General features: G+C 38.7%; 1 protein-coding gene across 2 annotated transcripts in view; it reads right to left on the bottom strand.

Moving 5' to 3' along the window:
* LOC133658881 (caldesmon-like) overlaps positions 1-17734 on the bottom strand; it is a 58816-nt gene that overhangs the window by 33874 nt on the left and 7208 nt on the right. Inside the window, exons 1-7 of one of the 2 annotated variants that reach the window (XM_062061370.1) lie at positions 9850-9962; positions 5746-5838; positions 5553-5678; positions 5209-5494; positions 3010-3489; positions 2896-2931; positions 1347-1399 (exon numbers count right to left, since the gene is read on the bottom strand). In XM_062061370.1, the coding sequence (XP_061917354.1) occupies positions 1347-1399; positions 2896-2931; positions 3010-3489; positions 5209-5494; positions 5553-5678; positions 5746-5822 (1058 nt within the window). In that variant the 5' untranslated portion in view covers positions 5823-5838; positions 9850-9962. Of the gene's footprint in view, positions 1-1346; positions 1400-2895; positions 2932-3009; positions 3490-5208; positions 5495-5552; positions 5679-5745; positions 5839-9849; positions 9963-17734 lie in introns of those variants that run through there. The other variant, XM_062061369.1, reaches the window with a different exon arrangement.

Here is a 17734-nt window from a genome sequence, read left to right as displayed (position 1 = left end):
TAGTCTTGGACTCAGATTGGTCAGATATAGTCTTAGACTTAGATTGGTCACATCTAGTCTTACACTTAGATTGGTCACATCTAGTCTTACACTTAGATTGGTCACATCTAGTCTTAGACTTAAATTGGTCACATCTAATCTTGGACTTAGATTGGTCACATCTAGTCTGACACTTAGATTGATCACATCTAGTCTTACACTTAGATTGGTCAGATCTAGTCTTGGACTTAGATTGGTCACATCTAGTCTTGGACTCAGATTGGTCACATCTAGTTTTAGACTTAAATTGGTCACATCTAGTCTTAGACTTAGATTAGCCAGATCTAGTCTGGGACTCAGATTGGTCACATCTAGTCTTACACTTAGATTGGTCAGTTCTAGTCTTAGACTTGTTTTGTTCACTCGTTAACATAATTATCTGTATTTCCTTTGCTCTTCTATCACCTGTTACTTAGAATATGTTCCCCTGGTGTCCAAATAACTCTAAATGAAGTCTTTGTTACTTAGAATATGTTCCCCATACTAAAGTGTTACCAAAAACATATAACTTTGTCTTGAATTTGAAAAAAAAGAGTTTTATTTTTCACTAAAGAAGGGTTGGGTGAATGTGCATATGAAACTGGTGGGGTTCAGTACCTCCAACAAGGTTAAAAACCACTAGTAGGGTTGTACGGTATACGGGTATTAGTATAGTACCGCGATACTAATGAATCATATTCAGTACCATACCGCCTCTGAAAAGTACCGGTCCGCCATACCCTAAGATTTTTTGTTAAAATAAAGCCAATAATGCAACTTTTTCCGGTCCCCTTTATTTAGAAAAGTATCGAAAAGTATCGAAATAATATTGGCATGGGGACAACACTAGTCACTAAAATATCATGCAAAAGCGCAGATTCTAACCATTGAAAGACTTAGTATAGTTGAAGACTTGCGGTCATTAGAAAACATGAGTGCACATTATAATGGCAGCTACACTTTACATCTTAAAGATCCAAAAATGATTTGGGAATGTCCGGCAGGCCAGATTGAAAAGCTTAATTTGCCCAGGTCTGGGCTAGAAGGACGTGTGTCAGCAAAAGTTCCAGGACCGCTATTGGTCCACGAGGCCAGACCCTCTGAGAGAGGGATCACGCGGCGTTTGCGAAAAAGAGGTGAGAGTTGTTGTGGCAGCTGCGTTACCGTGACATGGCGGCCTCCGAGGGCGACATTTGTGGTTTTGGGGTGGAAGAACTGTACTCGGTATCTTTTGTGTCCTGGAACTTCTCTGACACACGTGCAAATAAGGTGAATCTTCTCAAAGACGGGAAGAAAATGTCACATCTTTCTTTTTAATCCTCCTTCACCTTGATGGCTTGTCTGCTTTCTTCACTTTGTTCTCAGCGAGGGCTGCCTCCTTCTGATGGAAGAAAAGAAAACTTGATCGGTAAGTTGTCATCTTCTTTCACACTCCTTTGGGCTTCGCTACACATCATGAATCCCAATACTCTGCTAACCATCTGGCCCCAATGTGGCCCCAATCTGGCCCCAATGTGGCCCCAATGTGGCACCCGCCCCCGCCCCCGGACTGGGCATGACGGCGCGTCGTCGTCACGTGGCGACATTGCTGGTTTTATGAGCAGAGGAGCATGTTGGGCAGCGCACACACACAGAGTACTTACAAGCAGACACAGTGTGTAGACAGAAAAGGGAGAATGGACGCATTTTGGCGTAAAAAGTCAAGATAAAGGTGAAGTTATAACACTGAAACACCCTCAGGAAGAGCTGCTTCAAGACATGCAGATAGCTACTTCTAAATCACTAATCCTGGTCTCCATGGCGACAAATAAAGTATGTTTTTTACAAGTAGCATTATCACTGGAGGACGAGGAATAGCTAAACATGCTCCACTACACACCGCAGGAGGATACAATAGCTCACTGGCTTTCACAGTGTAAACAAACGCCATGGGTGGATCTACACCTACCATCCACTGTAATGATACCAAGTACATTAGAGTATCTAGTCGATACTACTATGATTACATGCATATTTTTTTAACATCACAAAATCTTTTTCCTTTTTAAAAAATTCATATTATGTTTATAAAGTCAGTAAATACGTCCCTGGACACATGAGGACTTTGAATATGACCAAAGTATGATCCTGTAACTACTTGGTATCAGATCCATACCTAAATGTGTGGTATCATCCAAAACTAATGTAAAGTATCAAAGAAGAGAAGAATAAGTGATTATTACATTTGAACAGAAGCGTAGATAGAACATGTTCAAACAGAAAACAGCGCGACACCTACCCTTTACATCAGTATTTATTAACCATATTATTATTGGTTTATTAGGTATTATATTTTATTGTATGATCCTGTAACTACTTGGTATCGGATCGATACCTAAATGTGCGGTATCATCCAAAACTATTGTAAAGTATCAAAGAAGAGAAGAATAAGTGATTATTACATTTGAACAGAAGTGTAGATAGAACATGTTAAAAGAGAAAATAAGCAGATTTTAACAGTAAATGAACAAGTAGATTAATAATTAATTTTTACAGTTTGTCCCTCATAATGTGTACAAAATAATAGGTGTATAAATGACACAATATGTTACTGCATACGTCAGCAGACTAATTAGGAGTCTTTGTTTGTTTACTTACTACTAAAAGACAAGTTCACTATTTTATTTAAGGCCTAAATGACAATAATAAGCATATGTTTCATGTATGTTTTGTTACAATAAAGACAATAATGACATTTTTTGTGATCCCCTTCATTTAGGAAAGTATTGAATAGTATTGAAATAGGTGTTGGCAGCGGTACCAAAGTATGGGTATGGGGACAACAGTATGGCATGGAAACATTTCAAGGAACTATTGCAAAGAAGATTATTCTTTCACCTTTTCTTTCAGGACCGATCTCTTCTTCTTCTCCTCCTGCAGAAAGGAAACAAACACAATCAAATACCATCCAAGAAGAAGAAGAAGAAGAATGCAGTTTGAAAGAAAATAAACCTCATCTTTCTTCTTCTTGTCCTCCATCTCTTTTTTTTTGCGCTTTTCAACTTCTTCCTTTTTCTTCTTCTCGTCCAGCTCTCTCTTCTGCTTTTCCTCCTCCTCCTTTTTCTTCTTCTTCTCCAATTCTTTCTGATGCTTTTCCTCCTCTTTTCTCTTCTTTGCTTCCAGCTCTCTTTTGCCTTTTTCCGCCTCTTCTGTTCTGAGTCTCTCCTCCATCTCCTTCTTTCGTTCCTCTTCCTCTTCCTCCTCTTTCCTGCGTCTCTCCTCCAGTGCCTGCTTCTCTTCTTCTTCCTCTTCTTTCCTCCTGTCTTCCATTTCCCTTTGCAGCCTTTCTTCCTTCAACCTTTCCCTTTGTTGTTTTTCATCCTCCTCTCTCTTCTTCCTATCCTCCTCTTTTTGCCACCTCTCTTCCTCCTCCATCCTCTGCTTTTCTTCCATCTCTCTCTGCTGTCGCTCCTCTTCCTCCTTGCTGTGGTCCTGTGACAAAGACAAGTTCAGTTAGTTGACAGAAGAACCGGACGTCCAACTTTGTTCCTGAACTGAAACCTCAGCAGATTCCTGTCGAGAGAGAAAAAAACATGAACATTTTCATCCAAGTTCTGGATTTAAATGCAAAATTCCAACCTGACTTAACGAGATTTGCCCTAATAAATGCGTTCATTCTCATTGCCGTGGACGCGGGTGAACAGCAGTGTCAGGTTCAAACACTGATGACATCTATTAAACAAGACAAGAGGCAAAGAATCAAACAGATACAGAATTCAATTTGGACTCATTTGAGGAGACACGCCTAGACACAATGTACTCTTGCACAGTCTCCAGCACGCTCTGCCAAAAGATTGCACTCCTCCTTCTTTATTTGACTTTCTCCGACCACCTGACCACCGCTTCCACTTCCAGAGGGAAGTGGGTCGTAAACAGCGTTGCCTTTGGTTACAGAATAGTTCAAAAGAAGAGGTCGTAAAATAGTTCAAAGAGAGTTTGTAAAATACTTCAAAAAGAGGTCGTCTGGAAATTGGGCAGATCCTGTCATCTTAATGTATGTGTATGTATGTCACTGTATGTGTTCTCAAAGAGCTGCTCACGGTCCCGGGTGTGGCTCTGCTGATCTGCATAGCAAACCAGTGAGTATCCAATCACAGGAGGCCTAAATGTCACGTTCAAGGTGAGGCCAACTAGAAGGTCTTACTGACAACAACTCCTGATCTGGTTGGCTGTTGCAATTATCTATCAACTGTATGTGCCCGTTCACTTACAGTGCACAGACATTGTTGATTCTGAAGGCAGGTTTGGTACAGCATGGCAACATAAGCTAGCTGAATTCTGATTGGATACAAACTATATAACCTAAAAACAACAGCACTGGAAGCAGCATAATATGACATGAAGACAATATGAATACTTTTACATATTTAGGGAAAGTCATCCATCCATCCATCCATCCATCCATCCATCCATCCATCCATCCATCCATCCATTTTTTGGCGCGTATCCTAAGCCTAAGCAGAGAAGCCCAGACTTCCCTCTCACCAGCCACTTGGTCGAGCTCTTCCCGGGGGATCCCGAGGCGTTCCCAGGCCAGCCGGGAGACATAGTCTTCCCAACGTGTCCTGGGTCTTCCCCTTGGCCTCCTGCCAGTTGGACGTGCCCCAAACACCTCCCTAGGGAGGCGTTTGGGTGGCATCCTGACCAGATGCCCCAACCACCTCATCTGGCTCCTCTCCATGTGGAGGAGCAGCGGCTTTACTTTGAGCTCCTCCCGGATGACAGAGCTTCTCACCCTATCTCTAAGGGAGAGACCCGCCAGCCGGCGGAGGAAACTCATTTGGGCCGCTTGTACCCGTGATCTTGTCCTTTCGGTCACAACCCAAAGCTCATGACCATAGGTGAGGATGGGAACGTAGATCGACCGGTAAATTGAGAGCTTTGCCTTCCGGCTCAGCTCCATCTTCACCACAACGGATCGATACAGCGTCCGCATTACTGAAGACGCCGCACCGATCCGGCTGTCGATCTCACCATCCACTCTTCCCTCACTCGTGAACAAGACTCTGAGGTACTTCAACTCCTCCTTTGGGGAAAGTCAATTATCTTTAATTCTGATGATGATTTCTGCTTATATTAGACCAGCAGAGAAGGTCTTGCTGGCCCTGACCACTGGCAGAAGCACATGATCGAGGCGTGTGTTTCTCTCACCTTCACTTCTTCATTCTTTGAGTCTTCTTCTGCATTCCAAGAGTTGGCTTCAGTCACGCCCTCCTGGACCGATGTCTCCCGCTCCACCTGGACTGATGTCTCCCGCTCCTCCTGGACTGATGTCTCCCGCTCCTCCTGGACCAAGTGGTCCATGCCGTTGGCAGCACCAAAGCCGGGGTCCAACTCCTTCTGTCTCTCGATGGCCTCCTGCGTCCTCTTCTGCCGACGCTCCTCCCTCTTGGCCAGGCGCTCCAGCAGAGCCTGGTCGTCGTCGGCCATGTTGATGCTGCAAGGCGTCACGCTGTAAGGGTACGGTCTTCAGCTTTAGAAGTGATGTTTCTTACTTGTTGGTGTCCAGCACTTCGCTGCTTCCGGAATCTTCCACTTCTTTCATCTTCTTCCTCTCCTCCCTGGCACGTCGCCGTTGCTCCCGGGCGGCCTCGTCGTCGTCCTCGTTGGTGTAGGCCATCCTAGGAAGTTGCAAGGGAGTATTATGTGTCGTGCTGGAGTGTTTGTAGTGACTGCAGCGTCGCTCACTTCTCAGAGTCCAGGCGCATCTGCTCCCTCCTCTGCCTCCTCAGCTCCATGCGGTGCTCAAAGTCCTCGTCCATCATGCCCCAAAGGTTCTCTCTGCCAGACACCAAAAGTAGAATTTAGTCGGGAATTGTGCAGTTTATAGGTGAGCATAGTGTAAGACATGATGTTCATTGGAAGGTGCCGGTTTTTGCTTTTTCTTTGGCTTTTTTGCAACGCTGAACTCCAAAACCTGCACTGACATCATGCATGACGTCATGTGAGACGCAAACCTCCATGGAATCACATACCAGGAAAGTACTTTCCTCTACATATTATGTGACAGCCTAATTCCAAAATGGATTGTTGTCCTCAAATATTGTTTTTTAAATTTTGCTAATTTATTATGACTAAAATCCCAAGTACACGAGTATTCAGCAATTACAGCCTCAGGTCTTTTTTTAACACGACACCACGAGCTTGGCACACCTATCTTTGGGCGGTTTCAACCATTCCTCTTTGCAGCACCTCTCAAACTCCACCAGATTGGATGGGAAGCTTAGGTTTTTTGCTAGGATGTCTCTGTACATTACTTAATCAATCAATCAATCAATGTTTATTTATATAGCCCTAAATCACAAGTGTCTCAAAGGGCTGTACAAGCCACAACGACATCCTCGGTACAGAGCCCACATACGGGCAAGGAAAAACTCACCCCAGTGGGACGTCGGTGAATGACTATGAGAAACCTTGGAGAGGACCGCATATGTGGGTAACCCCCCCCCCCCCCTCTAGGGGAGACCGAAAGCAACGGATGTCGAGTGGGTCTGACATAACATTGTGAAAGTCCAGTCCACAGTGGATCCAACACATCAGCGGGAGTCCAGTCCACAGCGGGGCCAACAGGAAACCATCCCGAGCGGAGACGGGTCAGCAGCGCAGAGATGTCCCCAACCGATGCACAGGCTAGTGGTCCACCCGGGGTCCCGGCTCTGGACAGCCAGCACTTCATCCATGGCCACCGGACCTATGCAACTCCCCCTCGCAAGGGACAGGGGAGAAGAGGAGAGAAGAAAAGAAACGGCAGACCAACTGGTCTAAAAAGGGGGGGGTCTATTTAAAGGCTAGATTATACAAATGAGTTTTAAGATGGGACTTAAATGCTTCTACTGAGGTAGCATCTCTAACTGTTACCGGGAGGGCATTCCAGAGTACTGGAGCCCGAATAGAAAACGCTTCAATCACTGTCCCTGAAAACCTCAAATAAAGCCAGAAATCTTGGGGTTATTTTAGATTCTGATTTACATTTCGACAGTCACATCAAATCAGTAACAAAATCGGCCTACTATCACCTCAAAAATGTAAAAAGACTTAGAGGGCTCATGTCAGCTCAAGACTTAGAAAAACTTGTACATGCCTTTATTACCAGTAGGCTAGACTATTGTAATGGTCTCCTTGCAGGTCTTCCCAAAAAAACTGTCAGGCAGCTACAGCTTGTTCAGAACGCTGCTGCTAGAGTTCTAACAAAGACCAAAAAATGTGAGCACATTACACCAATTCTTAAATCCTTACATTGGCTCCCTGTACATCAGAGAATAGATTTCAAAATCCTCCTGCTCACATATAAATCACTACATGGTCTAGGGCCCAAGTATATCACTGATATGCTCCCACTATATACGCCCTCTAGATCACTAAGATCTTCTGAGACCAATCTGTTAGCGGTTCCAAGAGTAAACTCAAATCAAGGGAGATCATCATTCAGTCACTATGCAACACATAGCTGGAATAAACTTCCTGAAGATGTCAGACTCTCCCCAACTCTCACTACTTTTAAAACTAGACTGAAGACTTTTATGTTCACCTTAGCTTTCAGCTAAATCTTTTAATCTTTTAACTTTTAACGTCTGCACTGTTTTTATTTTTATTGTCTGCATTTTAATTTTGCTTTTATTTTCTTTCATTTCACTTTGTTGTCTGTGAAGCACTTTGAGTCTGCCTTGTGTATGAAAAGCGCTATACAAATAAAGTTGCCTTGCCTTGCCTTGCCTATAGCCCGCAGACTTTTTTTTGGCTCTGGGAATCACTAATAAGCCGGAGTTCTTTGAACGCAGATTTCTTGCCGGGACATATGGTACAATACAATCGGCGAGATAGGCTGGAGCTAAACCGTGTAGTATTTTATACGTAAGTAGTAAAACCTTAAAGTCGCATCTTAAGTGCACAGGAAGCCAGTGCAAGTGAGCCAGTATAGGCGTAATATGATCAAACTTTCTTGTTTTTGTCAAAAGCCTTGCAGCCGCATTTTGTACCAACTGTAATCTTTTAATGCTAGACATAGGGAGGCCCGAAAATAATACGTTACAGTAATCGAGACGAGACGTAACGAACGCATGAATAATGATCTCAGCGTCGCTAGTGGACAAGATGGAACGAATTTTAGCGATATTACGGAGATGAAAGAAGGCCGTTTTAGTAACACTCTTAATGTGTGACTCAAACGAGAGAGTTGGGTCGAAGATAATACCCAGGTTCTTTACCGAGTCGCCTTGTTTAATTGTTTGGTTGTCAAATGTTAAGGTGGTATTATTAAATAGATGTCGGTGTCTAGCAGGACCGATAATCAGCATTTCCGTTTTCTTAGCGTTGAGTTGCAAAAAGTTAGCGGACATCCATTGTTTAATTTCATTACTGCATTCATCTTAGTCTAGTCAGGGAGGCGACCAAGACCATGGTCAGTCTGTCAGAGCTACAGCATTCCTCTGTGGAGGGAGGAGAACCTTCCAGAAGGACAATCCACCAACCTAGACCTGTATGGTAGAGTGGCCAGACGGAAGTCATTTCTTAGTCAAAAGTTTGCCAAAATGCACCTGAAAGACTTTCAGACCAAGGGGAACTAAATTATCTGGTCTGATGAGACAAAGATTGAAGTCTTTGGCGTGAATGTCAGGTGTCATGTTTGGAAGAAACCAGGCACTGTTCATCACCAGGACAATACCCTCCCTACAGTGGTGGCAGCATCGTGCTGTGGGGATGGTTTTCAGTGGCAGGACTTACTCCATGAAATGTTGGAACAAGTCTTCTTTCCCCGACATGTCGGAGTCAGCCCAGGAACATGCATTTTGCGCCGAGGCCTATTTCTCCAACAAATCATAAACTGCAGCGTCAGCAGATTTTCTGAGAGCGTTTCGTGTCAATCGTGCTTCGTCAGGAAGGGTTCGGAAGTTCAGGAAAAAGAGTGATTGGCGATTTTGTGCAACGTTTGGAAACTTGCCTCCGATGCTGTTAGAATAATTATTTCTAAATTATCACAAAAACTTTGTATTACGTTGAGTTCCTGACAAGAAGACAAAAGCTGTCTTTGAAACCTACCAAGAGTAAGACTTGTAAAACTCCACTGTGTAGGGGGGAGGGAGCAAGATGAAGGTGTTCCTGTTTTCTCTCATGTATGGTAATCAACAGAAATATATTGTTCTAACCCAAGGACTTCAAAGCGGAGAGAACCAAGGATCTGCCCAATTTCCAGACAACCTCTTTTTGAACTATTTTATGGACCTCTTTTTGAAGTATTTTACGAACTCTCTTTGAACTATTTTATGGGACTCTTTTTGAACTATTTTACGACCTCTTCTTTTGAACTATTCTGTAACCAAAGGCAACGCTGTTTACGACCCACTTCCCTCTGAAAGTGGAAGCGGTGGTCAGGTGGTCGGAGAAAGTCAAATAAAGAAGGAGTGCAATCTTTTGGCAGAACGTAATGACACTGTGCAAGGGTACAGATGTGCACGTTTCTCCTCACTGAACCAAATTGAATTCTGCCAGCAACTTGAGGGTTCCAGGTTCGATCCCCGCTTCTGCCATCCTAGTCACTGCCGTTGTGTCCTTGGGCAAGACACTTTACCCACCTGCTCCCAGTGCCACCCACACTGGTTTAAAAATGTAACTTAGATAATGGGTTTCACTATGTAAAAGCGCTTTGAGTCACTAGAGAAAAGCGCTATATAAATGCAATTCACTTCACTAGAGTCCCTTTGTGGTGAATATTACTTCATGCATTGACAGAAGAAGATTTATATGAAGCCAGGACAGAATCAGACAAGATGATTGAAGATGAAAATGGTGACGTACCGTAGTGGTCCTCTCTTCGTTTATCATTCAGCCTGAGCCTGCTTCATATCTCAGACCTTCTGGAACATTCCTGCTGCTGCTTTCAACAACTTCAACTACCACAAAAGGCAAAGCTGATCCTTCCGACTCTGACTCCCCCTCGCCTCCTTTTTCCTCCTCCCTCATCCTCTCTCCTTACATCTATGGTCCTTTCACTTACTGGCAACATCCACACACCACTCTCATTTCTTCCTATAAATGCCGAACAATAAACATCTACCATCCCTCAGTCTTAGGTTGCCATTTTCCAGTAGCTGGGTGGTAGCTTAGCTACTTTTTTAACGAGTAGCTTTTCCTGTAGCTTAGCTACTTTTAGACAAATGTAGCGAGGTAGCTAACATGAAAGCTACAGAGAGAGAACATGGAGTGTGACTCCAGGCCAAAACAATATGGAGAAGGTAGAAAATAGAACATCCATGATGATTGCTTGGTGTTCCTATGATGAGTCACAATTGGCTAAGGTTAGGGTGAAACTGGCCAATCAGAGGCAAGATAAGGCGGGTCATCCAATCATAACAGACACTCATGTCACATGACCAGGAGGGAGTCGGAGACAGAGGGACGCTTCAAGCTGACCACTCAAAAACAAATGAGATTGTTCCTTTAGTGATGAAGATGAAAGCCACAATAATGCGTGTCCTTGGCCATATTTAGACACATTTAGAGAAAACAATGTTGACTCTGTAAAGCACAATCATAAGTGCTCTCTTCATCTAAGACGTGGAACACAAATGTAGGAACACACATGAAGTGAAAAGTTTTACTGCACATAACCATTAGCAACTCTTCCCAACAAGTATTTCTTTCTTTGTCAACATATGCTGTTTTTTACTGGAGGTAGACAACATGAACAACATTATAGGGCTGGGCCAAAGAAAAGGCAAACTCAATAAATACATAGAGTGACCCCTAGAGGTAAATGACAGATAGTTGATAGTAATATTTGTACACTTACATGAACATTGATATTATACATGTGGCCCATAGATAGAAATGTTGTGCAATGTAGCTTTGATGTAGCTAGCTACTTTTGTCCTGTAGCTTGTAGTGTAGCTTGCTACACACACATACACACACACACACACACACACACACACACACACACACACACACACACACACACACACACACACACACACACAGCAGTAAAAAAAAAGAAAAAAAGTGCCTTAAAGGCTTTTAGCAAGTTAGCAAACAACAAAGGAGGAGAAAAAAATGCTAATTTTACAACATTGGTGAGAATTTTTCAATAAAATGTGGAACAGCTAAGACATTTGATGTGTTATCAATATATACATTATATATATATATATATATATATATATATATATATATATATATATATATATATATATATATATATATATATATATATATATATATATATATATATATATATATATATATATATCACACCAACTCTCAAATCCCTTCACTGGCTTCCTGTTCCACTCAGGATTAAATTCAAAGTCTCCCTGCTAACCCACCAGTGCCTCCATGGAAATGCCCTCCCTCTACCTCAAAGAACTACTCACCCCCAAATCCTCCACACCACACTACAGGCTAACCTCCTCCAACCTCCGAGGACAAAGCTACGAACAATGGGAGACTTGTGCTCCGCCGCTCCCAGTCTGTGGAACGCTCTCCCTGACCACCTGAGGGCACCACAGACTGTGGATGCTTTTAAAAAAGGCTTAAAAACCCTTCTTAAAAAAAAAAAAAAAAAGCCTTGTTTTAGATATATGCATACTAGTTTTAGCTATTTGGCTGTTCTAGTTTTTATTTGTATTTATTTTTTATTATCTTTTTATCTTTAATTTTTTTAATACACTGTAGCATTTTGAGGTTGTTTACTCAATGTAAAGTGCTTTTTTTTTTACAAATAAAATCTATTATTATTATTATTATTGTTGTTTGTTTACTGCAGTTATTTCATTGGTATCTGTTTGATTTTGACTCATAAACTATTTTTCCAAAAGAAGGCATTGTCCTACATCCAGTGTCGTCTTACATTTGCTTGATAAAAACATGTTTTTGTCAACCTTTCACCTCTTGGATTAGATGCCATTCCAAATAGGATCCTTCCACTTAAAGGTTCCCAAAGATGTGAACAAGTTCTGATTGAACATCAGTGGTGTTCCTGCATGTCTACTAGACAATCAAATGAAAGTAAGTCAGTGCTGATGTGTTTGTCGTATTGTACTGTCGCAGACAGGAAGTGAGCCGTCTAACAGTTCTCAGACTTGTCAGCGCCGTGATCCTTTGCTGCTTGTGTTGGCCAGGGTCCAGCATGGCTCGGCTCAGTTCTGGATTTCTAACATTCCAAGTCCTCACTCGAGAGGAAGACTCCCTCAAAGTTGTCTGCACATGATGCTTGGATCCATGCTCGCAACAATCAGCGTTGATTGATTAGTAATGTCTGCAAATGTTTCTTTTTTTCCTCAAGTGACACAGATCTGGGTTTTTGTTGCCAGTCTGAATGCTCCAAATTGCTTGAAATCTCATCTTTTGGCATCAGATTGAGACCACGGACTAGGTTTACACTGCAGGCCAAAGTGGCACAAATTGGGGGTTTTTCAGAACTAATTTTTCTGTTTACACTGCAAGTAAAATGTGTTTTTTTAATCAGACTCCAGTGTAAACACACACAGGCCCCAATGTAGCTCCAATGTGGCCCCAAAGTGGCTTAAATGTGGCCCCAATGTGGGCCCAATGTGGCTTCAATGTGGCGCCAGTGTGGCCTCGACGTCACTTGCATGCACACTTCCATAAAGTGAAAAGTTGATTTGATATGGTCTGAATCTGAATGCAAAATATCAGATTTGAAGCACTTTGGAGCGTTTAAACTGGCAAACTAAATCTGATCTGTGTCACTTGAGGGCAAAACAATCAGATTTGGTGTGCAGTGTAAACGGGGCCACCAGGAGGTAGTCCTGAATCACATTGGAATCTGATCCTTTCAAATGTGACTCCAGTCTAAACACAATGTGACCTGAATGTGACTTTTTCGTCATCTTTGGGCGAGCTACGTCACTCGTGTGTGCCGGAAAGACGCAGTCGCCAGAGGAAATGTATATTTCATCACAACATCCTCTTTGGCTTTTTATTTAACACCACCAAATTTTCACTGCATCACTTGTGCACAAATAATAGTCTATATGTAATATATGAATATATATTTTAGTGCACAAATAATAGTCTATATGTAATATATGAATATATATTTTAGTGCACAAATAATAGTCTATATGTAATTTATGAATATATATTTTAGTGCACAAATAATAGTCTATATGTACTATATGAATATATATTTTAGTGCACAAATAATAGTCTATATGTAATATATGAATATATATTTTAGTGCACAAATAATAGTCTATATGTAATTTATGAATATATATTTTAGTGCACAAATAATAGTCTATATGTACTATATGAATATATATATTAGTGCACAAATAATAGTCTATATGTAATATATGAATATATATATTAGTGCACAAATAACATTCTATATGTAATATATTAATATATATATTAGTGCACAAATAATAGTCTATATGTAATATATTAATAGATATATTAGTGCACAAATAATAGTCTATATGTAATATATGAATATATATTTTAGTGCACAAATAATAGTCTATATGTAATATATGAATATATATTTTAGTGCACAAATAATAGTCTATATGTAATATATGAATATATATTTTAGTGCACAAATAATATTCTATATGTAATATATATATATATATATATATATATATATATATATATATTTATATATATATATATATATATATATATATATATATATATATATATTAGTGCACAAATAATAGTCTATATGTAATATATGAATATATATTTTAGTGCACAAATAATAGTCTATATGTAATATATGAATATATATTTTAGTGCACAAATAATAATCTATATGTAATATATGAATATATATTTTAGTGCACAAATAATAGTCTATATGTAATATATGAATATATATTTTAGTGCACAAATAATAGTCTATATGTAATATATGAATATATATTTTAGTGCACAAATAATAGTCTATATGTAATATATGAATATATATTTTAGTGCACAAATAATAATCTATATGTAATATATGAATATATATTTTAGTGCACAAATAGTCTATATGTAATATATATTTTAGTGCACAAATAATAGTCTATATGTAATATATGAATATATATTTTAGTGCACAAATAATAGTCTATATGTAATATATGAATATATATTTTAGTGCACAAATAATAGTCTATATGTCATATATGAATACATATTTTAGTGCACAAATAATAGTCTATATGTAATATATGAATATATATTTTAGTGCACAAATAATAGTCTATATGTAATATATGAATATATATTTTAGTGCACAAATAATAGTCTATATGTAATATATGAATATATATTTTAGTGCACAAATAATATTCTATATGTAATATATATATATATTTTAGTGCACAAATAATAGTCTATATGTAATATATGAATATATATATTTTAGTGCACAAATAATAGTCTATATGTAATGTATGAATATATATATATATATATATATATATTAGTGCACAAATAATAGTCTATATGTAATATATGAATATATATTTGAGTGCACAAATAATAGTCTATATGTAATATATGAATATATATTTTAGTGCACAAATAATAGTCTATATGTAATATATGAATATATATTTTAGTGCACAAATAGTCTATATGTAATATATGAATATATATTTTAGTGCACAAATAATAGTCTATATGTAATATATGAATATATATTTTAGTGCACAAATAATAGTCTATATGTCATATATGAATACATATTTTAGTGCACAAATAATAGTCTATATGTAATATATGAATATATATTTTAGTGCACAAATAATAGTCTATATGTAATATATGAATATATATTTTAGTGCACAAATAATAGTCTATATGTAATATATGAATATATATTTTAGTGCACAAATAATATTCTATATGTAATATATATATATATTTTAGTGCACAAATAATAGTCTATATGTAATATATGAATATATATATTTTAGTGCACAAATAATAGTCTATATGTAATGTATGAATATATATATATATATATATATATTAGTGCACAAATAATAGTCTATATGTAATATATGAATATATATTTGAGTGCACAAATAATAGTCTATATGTAATATATGAATATATATATTAGTGCACAAATAATAGTCTATATGTAATATATGAATATATATTTTAGTGCACAAATAATAGTCTATATGTAATATATGAATATATATTTTAGTGCACAAATAATAGTCTATATGTAATATATGAATGTATATTTTAGTGCACAAATAATAGTCTATATGTAATATATGAATATATATTTTAGTGCACAAATAGTCTATATGTAATATATGAATATATATTTAGATTGAGAAGAAATAGATTGTTGAAAGAGCAGAATTGAGGCTGTGACACATTTGTTTACATGAGAGTGTAAAAATAAATCTAATGTTGCTGATGTCCGTGTCTCCTCGACTTAACAGACATAAAAACAAATATATGACACTATATACATCCATTCTATACTTTATGTTACTTGACTTTCACATAAAAAACACTATTTTTTAAGTTGTTTCCACTTTTACTTTATTTTGTAGTAGTAGCCACTTCCTCCCGGTCAACTTCCTTTGTTGTCACTTCATGGAAGTGTGCATGCACGTGACGTCGAGGCCACATTGGGGCCACATTGGGGCCACATTGGGGCCACATTAGAGCCTGTGTGTGTTTACACTGCAGTCTGATAAAAATCACATTTTACTTGCAGTGTAAACAGTCAGCTGGGAAAAATCCACTTTGGGCCACTTTGACCTGCAGTGTAAACATACTTTGTTATTGTTTTTGTGTGTTTCACAGGTTTTTATCTTCAACTTTTCCTTTTTAACGTTAGCTTCTCTTTTTTTTACGGTTCCCCTTGAAGTCATTGACCATTTGTCTAAACCAGGGGTGTCCATTACGTGGATGGCGAGCTAGCGGTGGATGGTGGAGGGTGTGTCAGTCATCACCATTTGTATAAACCAGGGGTGGTCATTAGGTGGATGGTGGAGGGTGTGTCAGTCCATCACCATTTGTCTAAACCAGGGGTGTCCATTACGTGGATGGCGAGCTAGCGGTGGATGGTGGAGGGTGTGTCAGTGGATGGTGGAGGGTGTGTCAGTCCATCACCAGCCAGGCAGTAAAAAAATAGAGCTAAAAATGATGGATCACCAATCTTCACCAAGACGTGACTTTGGTCACTTGATTGACATTCACGCCACCCGAGGGTCTTGTGAGATGACGCTGGCTGCTGCCACATTATATTAAGAAAAAATGACCGACAGGAAGGCCGGAAACACTTTTTATTTCAACAGACTCTCCGGTCCAAAATGTAAAGACCGACTGCACACACTGCAAATACTGAAATCTAAGGAAGATGAAATATCTCAAATAAGGGTGATATTTGCTTGTTTTCTGTCTGCTAAGATCATTCTTCTCACTAAGCAGATTTGATGTTAGAGTGTTTTACTTGTTTGAAGTGTTTTGCTCCTAAATGATGTCAGTAAGATATTACAGCTTGTTGCTGAGATTTGATGAGCTATATTGAGTAAAACATGCTTGAAACTAGAATATCAAGTGTTGTGTCATCAACACTCACAAGTAGAAAACTACTTTTTTAAAGTCATCATTTCTTATTTCAAGGATGCCAAAAATAAATCATGACTTTGACACAATTGTGTCTCATAATTAAAACAGATGACAGCCAAATGGACTTTGCTGTTTTATTTTCAATGAAACAATAGAAAATATGTACTGATATAGTAGTACACTTGTTATTAGTGAGAATATACTTATTTTAAGGTATTGTTGGGTTCATTGAAATTAGCTAATTTTACTTGTTTTGGAAAGTCTTGACAAGCCAAATTTCCTTGTTCTATTGGCAGATAATTTTGCTTAGTTCAAATAAAATACCCCTAATTTTTGTATGTTTTTTTCTTGTTTTTGAACACTGACTTTTTGCAGTGCAGTTCCTGTCTTCACCATAAAAGCCCTGCTTCATCCTGCCTGCGCTATCAAAATAAGAGTCTCAGAAAGCTTGCAAGCTAGGGAGTTTGCCGCCAATGTATTTCTGGTAAAGTGTATAGAAAGGAGTATGGAAGCTGGACAAACAAAAAGCCAGCACTTTCATGTGGTATTGGACAGAAAGGAGGACTTTTTTCTCTCCTCCATTTGAAAATGTGAAGGTTATCATCACTACTGTCTGATTCCAACAGTGTTGGGTTAGTTACTGAAAACCAGTAACTAGTTACAGTTACTAGATTTCAAAAGTAACTCAGTTACTTACACCAAAAAGTAATGTGTTACTGTGAAAAGTAACTATTTAGTTACTTATATATATATATATTCATTTTTTATTTTTTTTAAGGCCCCTTTTAATGCCCTTTTAGCCTTCATTTCAGTACTGTTATTGCACTGGACAATAATACAATGTGTTGGTCAACTTGACATGCATTTGCATCACTAAGCAATGTGCTCTACATACAACACACAAACAATGTGCTCTACATACAACACACAAACAATGTGCTCTACATACAACACACAAACAATGTGGTCTACATACAACACACAACAATGTGGTCTACATACAACACACAAACAATGCGGTCTACATACAACACACAAACAATGCGGTCTACATACAACACACAAACAATGCGGTCTACATACAACACACAAACAATGTGCTCTACATACAACACACAAACAA

Source organism: Entelurus aequoreus, linkage group LG10 (genome assembly GCF_033978785.1).
Source record: "Entelurus aequoreus isolate RoL-2023_Sb linkage group LG10, RoL_Eaeq_v1.1, whole genome shotgun sequence".
NCBI lineage: Eukaryota > Metazoa > Chordata > Actinopteri > Syngnathiformes > Syngnathidae > Entelurus > Entelurus aequoreus.
The sequence above is the reverse complement of the archived record's forward strand: the minus strand, read 5'-3'. Positions and strand labels throughout refer to the sequence as shown.